Genomic DNA, 7,248 nt, shown 5'->3' on the forward strand with positions numbered 1-7,248 from the left:
AGTTTCTAATTCTAAACAAAACCAGCGTAAAAAGAGCTAACAAGTGACAGAGTAAATATGCTACGCAGGGAAACCATGAATAGGGGCGTGGTATGATTGGTTACCACGCCCCTTAATCGAATTCTGCGCGCCAGACTTTCCTCATTCGTCCTTGTGCTTGTTTGCCAAATATAATTTTATTTTATTTTATATTATATTAACAATTCCAATTTTATGTTAAGTCAAAAATTAATTATTAATACTAAACACGACACCACGTAAACAATGTCAACGTTCTTCATTTCAATCTTTAGCTGTGTCAGGCTGTGTTGGATCTGGATGTGAACTGCATGATGATGGTGATGGCTAGAAACTTTGTAAAAAATTGTGGAGATATTGGTCTTTTGGTATACTATCTTTTTTCATTTCCTTGAATTTTGATTCTTTTTCTATTTTTAATATTTTTTCTTAGAATGCCACTTCGCTACATTTTTAACGATAAATTACTTGGCAACGCGGAAATTAAGTTCCAGCAGACGAATGAGCAGTTTCTCTCTTCCTCCTCTTTTTCCTTATATTTCACAAATATTTTGATATATCAAGATCAGGACGCATATGTTTATTTGGTTGTGGTAGTTATTTAGGTTTCTCTTTCGAAGCATTTCTAGATATCCACTCTTGTTCCACCTAGAAAGTTATCTTAAAACGATTGAATAACAATAAGTGCGATGGTTTTTAGCTAGGCAGTTGGATAGGTGAGAGAAAGGCATATGATGAAAAGTTCTCATTCGTGATCGTGATATAAATTAATTAATTTTGGTTTCTTGACACAATAGATGAAATGAATCTCTGCAACAGCAACCTTATGGTGTCCTAGTGTGTACTTCTACAAGTTTTGCTTACCTGTCATGTGCATCATGTCTTCTAAAACACAACCAGTTATTACTTGTAGGTCAACTTCTACTTGAACAATTGCATATCCAAAATTATGTTAATTTAAAAATTAAAAGATTCTGGAGATACCCAACTCTTCAGTACATTGGAATCTGCAGTGGTACAAGGTCTACCTCAAGAGACAGTTGAATGGAAAAGATCTTATGGGCGCCCACCAAGAGCAGTCACTTTAAGTGCTTCTTTCCAGCCCTTTAGACCTGAAAATGATGGATTCAAAGAACAGTCAAAAGGTTTTAAAAAACTATCAGGAGCTGAGGTACTCCATACATATTGGGTTGAATGTCCAGTAAGTACAAAACAATGGCACTGGAAATTCTTTTGACTACTCACATTTTGCCTCATCTTACAGGATGTTGATACTTACAAAGCCAATGTTCGAGAAAGCATTCAAACTTGGTTCACTCAGATAAAACAAGTGGAATATTCAGACTGGCTAATAATCCTTGTAGAGAACTCTGATTCTAAGAAAAGTAAACAAATTCTTCCTCGAACAACAGTGCTAGACAAAGTTAAAAATGACTTTGGAGGGAAAACAACAGAAAGGTAGTCGGTAACGTAGTATTTGGCGTTACACTCGTTTTATTTCGATATTATTTATTCAGGTGTATAGCGGTCATAGATCCAGTGAAGGGGGAAACCAAGTCATCAGAATCTTGGCAAACTTTTCTCTTCAGACTCAGGCAAGCGCTGATGGCAGCATTTAGTCGGACGCTGACCAAGTTTGAAGAGACGGTGCGTACTCAGCGAGAACGACGAAACGAGTTAAACTGGAACTTTTGTAACTATTTTTTGCTTCAGGTATGAAACAGAAGCTCAGGAAATAACTGCCTTGTACTCAAATAATATTTTTTAAAACCAATAATTAGGAAGAGCTTGCATTTGCATTTGAAATGTTGGGGTTATACGACGAAGCTTTAGTGCAGTATGATGAACTGGACGCTCTCTTCACGCAGTTTGTTCTAAACTCTGCTGTTGGTGGTTAGTTTTATTGATTTAAATTAGGCTCTGCCAAGTCTTAGCGTTTGTTCGTTACGGCCTGTATAGATGCACCGGGCTGGCTTTTGGCCTTTCAAGCAACTCCCAACAATTGGTCCGGTGTATGTCTCAATCCGAAAACCCCTTTCAATATGGAATTACGTCAAAAGATACAAAACCACACAATGTCTGTTATCGACTTTCGCAATTATTTGTTTGCTAGGCAGTCAGCCCTTTTACTTATTTCTTCCAAACCAGCTGAGGTATTTCATCTTCGTTTGCCTGAATTCTACCACATCTAACATCCGGTTACGGTTTCAGGTTGCTCGGCGGTGTTTGTCATATGTTCAAAGTTACATGTACGAACTGAAATTACTCAATGTCAGCACGGTCGATGGTGCAATTCCAACATGGATTCTACTGACCTGCCTTCAAGTTTTATCGACTTGCCAATCTCATGTGGGGTCATCTGGCAACCAGTCTATGGAGTCTTTTGCACTACTATGGAATATGGCTAAGGATAAGCTATATGAATTGGGGCGCAAGTGTGGTCTGCTTCCCGGTGCGTCTGTTGGAAGTGCCGAGTTGCACTGTGTTGTTACCCTTTCATCGGGTATCACGGACTATGGGGATGAATCGGCTGTCCGCCCCACGCCTGTCGACAAGCTTAAAGAGGCTCTTTCCTCTAGCCAGGCATTTACAAGACACTACTTGGTAAACATTTTTATATGGGATAATCCATAGAAACCTAAATGGAATTTATAACTGTCATCATTTTCAGGAACTGAGTGAACTGGCGATGGGAACCTTTAAGCATTGTGGTCGTCTGCGATCCGCTCGCTTGATTGGCCGAGACCTGTCGCGTTTCTACCTTCAACTCGGTCAGCCTCAAAAGTCGGTCAGTTTCTTGCTCGATTTGCTTCGGGGCTACCAAGAGGAGGATTGGCCTCTATTGAGAATCGACACCCATATTGAGCTTGCTGAAGTCTTTCAGAAAATCGGCGATAAAGTCAGGTAATTAGTAAACTATAGGCTGCGTTAAGTAGCTACGGTATAATTAATCTGCCAAATGTCACAGATTCATTGAAGCGTCTGCTAATATCGCAGCCTACCCAGCATTGAATGCTGAAACTCGTATGAAGTATTTCAACTATTTACTTAAATCTGCTCAAGGTACTAATTATTTTTCAGCATTCGTTGTTTCCATTAGCTATAAATTTTCGTTGTTTTCATAGATGAGTTCCGGTCCATCAATTGCTCTTCCATGATGGATTTGGTCGATATACGCATTCACTTCGATACAAGCCTGGAGGAACCTTGCTCGGTTTTATGCGACTCAATAGTACGTGCCGAAGTGGAAGTGGTTAACCATTTCCCTGGCCCTGTAAAATGCAATGAAATTACCGTAACAGTCAAAGCGGTTAAGAATGCTAATGACGACAGCAAGCAATCAAAAGCTGCTGGGAAAAAATCTGCGGCGGAAAAGTCACTTGACACAAAGGGGATCGAAAAGTTGGGTGTTTCTGCTTTAGCCACGAAGGCAAACACTTCGTCATCGGATTTTATTCCGATTAAGGAACAACTTCATCTTAAGCAAGATGGCAGTCTAAGTTCGGTTGCACTTGTGTGCCCAAGTGCCCAACAGCTCCTGGGGTAAAATTTTTTTTATATATTTTTTTTAATCGGTTCTCGTACTCGAAGTCTAATTCGATTAATTCCTAGACGTAAGGTGAGCCATGGGCTTTTACCAACCGAACTTTCAGTCATCAAGGAAGAATACACGCACAAACTGAGTGTTCAGGATGTCAATATTGTGCCCGGTGTCAACCGATTGACCCTGCAAATGAAGGTGACATAGGACTCAAACAGTTGGCATTGGGTCAAATAATTACGTACTCTTTAATAGGCTGATCATGCTGGCACCTATGTTCTTAGTCAATTTGTGGCTTGCAGTCAACGGTTAGAGTTCATTCAGAACGTGAGTTGCCCTAAAGTCAGTATTACCGTCGTTGAAGTGATGCCATCGGTCACGGCCGTCAAAACTCGGGATGATCTTCTTGCCGGAACCGATCAAGAGGTTGAACTAGTTGTTCGCACAGGCAGCACGGCATTCCAAAACGTATTTCAGCATTACTTAATACTGTTTTTTTAAAGTCATAATTCTAAATTATGCATTCAGGAGAAAACTCTTCGATTGTGTTCTTCAAGGGGGCTGATGATCAACCTGCCCAAAACGGATAGTCTTTTCCAGCGCGAACTTGATCTTGTTTTGCCTCCGATGGCCGCTTTTGAAACGGTTTCGTATCCGTTAAAAATTAGGGCAGACCTGGGTTTCACCGCATCAAAAGATGCAACTTTTGTCGAACACAAGGTACCTTAAATTGTTAAATAGTGTTTCTAATTCGATGGCTAATTGGACTTGTCTGATTATTTAGCTGTCCGTGCATTGTCCGTGGCTTTCGAAAATTCCGCCTCTATTGGACTTACCATTGAACGTATACGCTCCTTTCACCGTTCAGTACAAACTCCATACCGCTTACACCAAAAAGTTTGTCAATATCCACGTCCAAGGTAACCATGGCACTAACAAATTGAAGTAAATTAGATTAACAAATCAATTACCGTTTCGTGATAGGATTGACTCCATCAAGCCGGGCCTTCGAGTTTCAAAACCCGAATGTACTTTTGCCTGATACAACGTATAAAAATCCCGCTCTCTCCAAGTTGGAATGGAGGAATCTCAATAGCAGCTCTCAAACACTAGTATACCCTCGGCGTCTTTGATAATTTATGGAAAATACGATTTAACAAAATGAATTTCTACGTACAGAAAATATCTCAGGACCAGCCGGCGAATTACTTGTGGGAGTTGTGCGGTGCTCCTGCACAGTATGATATGCCATTATTGAAGGCGGAGTTCTCGGTTGATTACCGTCTCGTTGGCACCTCAGATTGGAAAAGGTTTTCCTTCAACTTTGACATTGCCGACTATGCTGTAAGACTAGCCTCTGCAAATAGTTATTACGTTTGTGATTCATTCGATTTTATATGCTTGATTTAGACCTTATTTACGGTACGTTCGCGTGTTGATCCAGTAAAGGGAAATGATTTCCTGAGGGCTGGTTCTCTCTGCCACATGACATTGACAGTAAGTGATGTGTTACAACAGACTTCATCGACAGCAGCATTGATGTACGAAGTGCTAGCGGATCAAGCTTTGTGGGCAGTCTGTGGGCGGACTGCAGGTATACGACTAGTTAACATTCGAGTTAGCTATGAAATCCCATCTCTGTAACCATATTTGATTTCGATAGGTGTCTTTTCCATGGAAGGATCATCAAAACATTCCGTGACGCTAGATGTGATGCCACTCGTTTGCGGCTTCCTACCTCTTCCGGCTGTTAGACTGTCAAGATACATTCCGGCCGAGCAGAAACCCAAAGGTATGAAATAAAGTTGCTTGTCACTTTGTATTTTGTTTTGCACATTGTGGACTTCTTAGAAACCAACCGGAAGGTTGACTTAGCCGCCGCTACGCTGCCTCGTCTAGAGCCATTCAGCGCTGGGCAAGTTTATAACTGGAGTAAGGCTCAACAAGTTCATGTACTAGCGGCACCTTCTAATAATGGTCCGACGAGCCTTGATAATTCTACATCTTGAATGCGATTTTCTGCTGTTATTGAGACGTCAAGTCCCAAGTCATTTTGGGTATCTGTATGCATTACATCAATTAAGTGTAAAATACAAAATTTATTAGTAAACATGTAGCATAACTAGGTTTCCAAGCAAAATTATTAGAAAATTTTGTTGTGCTATGTTATATATTCCAAGGTTGTAATCAAATTATACAAATGAATGATGGGATCCCATTGTATTGAGTAGCCTTTCTTATTACCAACACAAATAAACTTATTTGGCAGGCGCAGAAGTCTTGCTAGCTCCAACAGTGGGTTTGCCTCCAGTGCGGGCTTGGTAGGCAATCTTCCTGGGTCCTTCACGGAATCCATTGCTAGAAAATTTAGAATAGTGTTAGCAGTGGCAAACTTGCATTTTGATCTATCTTGTCGTAAAGGCTACTATCAAACACTGGTCATAAGTGACTCAAGGGTTAGCGAAACCTCTCATTTACTTTAGCACATTTAAAATAAATATCACAGCCAAAAGTAAACTTGACAGTGATATGAGAATGTGCAATCTGACTTATCAACCAAAATTGATTCTTACCGGAACTTGATCCGGACGATCTTAAGATGACGCATACGGCCGGTACCAGTAGTCTTCCTCCTCTTAGCCTTAACGGACCAGTTGTCTTAAGGAACGGAGAGGAACATTAGAAACGTACAAGCTGAATAGTAAAAATGTTGATAACTTACAGTGGCGAAGGCGCTTGGCAGGGTAGCCGCATTGCGCACATCTTGATTTTTGGATGTGATACGAGGAACGGCCACAACGTCTGCACAACGTGTGGGTCTTGTTATGCCTCTTTCCGAAGCTTGACGTACCCTTCGTCTATAGTACAATAGTGAACAAGAAAAGATTTAGTCGGGAACGGCCATAACACAAGTCAGTTCTGTCTGTCAAATTTTTGGGGAAGAAAATTTCAACTGTTGGCAATTCACAGTCGGTTGTTGATTCCCAAATGGCTCAACACACATCACAACAAACTAAAGCTTAAAACAGAATACGAATAGAACAAAGTTTCTAATGGATGAAGAGTGATAAAAGAATTAAACTCGGAACCAACCATGATGAGACGGTCTCAAGCAGCTAAGTGGACGACGATAGGCAAAGCTGAAAATAAAGGTAAAGACTGTAAACGGAGAGAACAGGCTTCAACTACGGGCAAGAAGCACTATGGAAATGCCATATCTCTGTAAAAATTCCTGATGCGCAAAGAAAATTTCGGTTTAATAGTTTTCTCGAAGTTATTTATTGCAAACTATAACAATTCATACAAAACATTAGTAAATTGGACTGAAAAATAAAAACGCAAAGTAAGGGAATGAAACTAAACTAGAATAGTCGCTTTATGCTAATAGTAAATTTTGTCTCGTCGGCTTCAAACCCCCCAAAAAAATATGAACCACTGTTTAAGTCGGTTTCGCAGTAATAGGAATATTTTGTAATTATGATAGACAATTCGCCAGGAGCTATTTTATAAAAAATAAACTTCGAGCCTTGTAGTGTCTCCATTTTTATCTTTAGCAAGTTGCTTTTCTGCTGTATTATCTGAAATCTTAATCAGGTAAATGGTAGCAAGAAAGAGAATTAACGCTACCAATTATACTTGTGAATTATAATTTCAGTTGCAAGAATGGAAATACTTGCTATGGTTTGGTG

At 40.1% G+C, this 7,248-nt stretch overlaps 2 protein-coding genes across 2 annotated transcripts; one reads left to right on the top strand and one right to left on the bottom strand.

Moving 5' to 3' along the window:
* The first annotated feature begins 535 nt into the window (after positions 1 to 535).
* LOC130695289 (trafficking protein particle complex subunit 10-like) lies at positions 536 to 5,669 on the top strand. The gene is made up of 20 exons (XM_057518402.2): positions 536 to 734; positions 816 to 927; positions 990 to 1,219; positions 1,283 to 1,476; positions 1,536 to 1,731; positions 1,800 to 1,911; positions 1,978 to 2,171; positions 2,230 to 2,622; positions 2,690 to 2,922; positions 2,987 to 3,081; positions 3,144 to 3,561; positions 3,631 to 3,757; positions 3,815 to 4,027; positions 4,088 to 4,279; positions 4,344 to 4,479; positions 4,544 to 4,671; positions 4,739 to 4,903; positions 4,970 to 5,153; positions 5,223 to 5,351; positions 5,411 to 5,669. Exons 2-20 carry the CDS (start codon positions 888 to 890, stop codon positions 5,566 to 5,568), a joined length of 3,537 nt encoding a protein of 1,178 aa, XP_057374385.1. The 5' UTR covers positions 536 to 734; positions 816 to 887; the 3' UTR covers positions 5,569 to 5,669.
* Positions 5,670 to 5,767: 98 nt separating this feature from the next.
* LOC130695337 (large ribosomal subunit protein eL37A-like) lies at positions 5,768 to 6,772 on the bottom strand. The gene is made up of 4 exons (XM_057518469.1): positions 6,653 to 6,772; positions 6,282 to 6,417; positions 6,133 to 6,217; positions 5,768 to 5,917 (listed from the first exon to the last, which is right to left on the bottom strand). The coding sequence occupies exons 1-4, from the start codon at positions 6,653 to 6,655 to the stop codon at positions 5,818 to 5,820; spliced, it is 324 nt and encodes a 107-aa protein (XP_057374452.1). The 5' UTR covers positions 6,656 to 6,772; the 3' UTR covers positions 5,768 to 5,817.
* Between the last annotated feature and the right edge of the window lie 476 nt (positions 6,773 to 7,248).

Source organism: Daphnia carinata, chromosome 4 (genome assembly GCF_022539665.2).
Source record: "Daphnia carinata strain CSIRO-1 chromosome 4, CSIRO_AGI_Dcar_HiC_V3, whole genome shotgun sequence".
Taxonomy (NCBI): Eukaryota; Metazoa; Arthropoda; class Branchiopoda; order Diplostraca; family Daphniidae; genus Daphnia; species Daphnia carinata.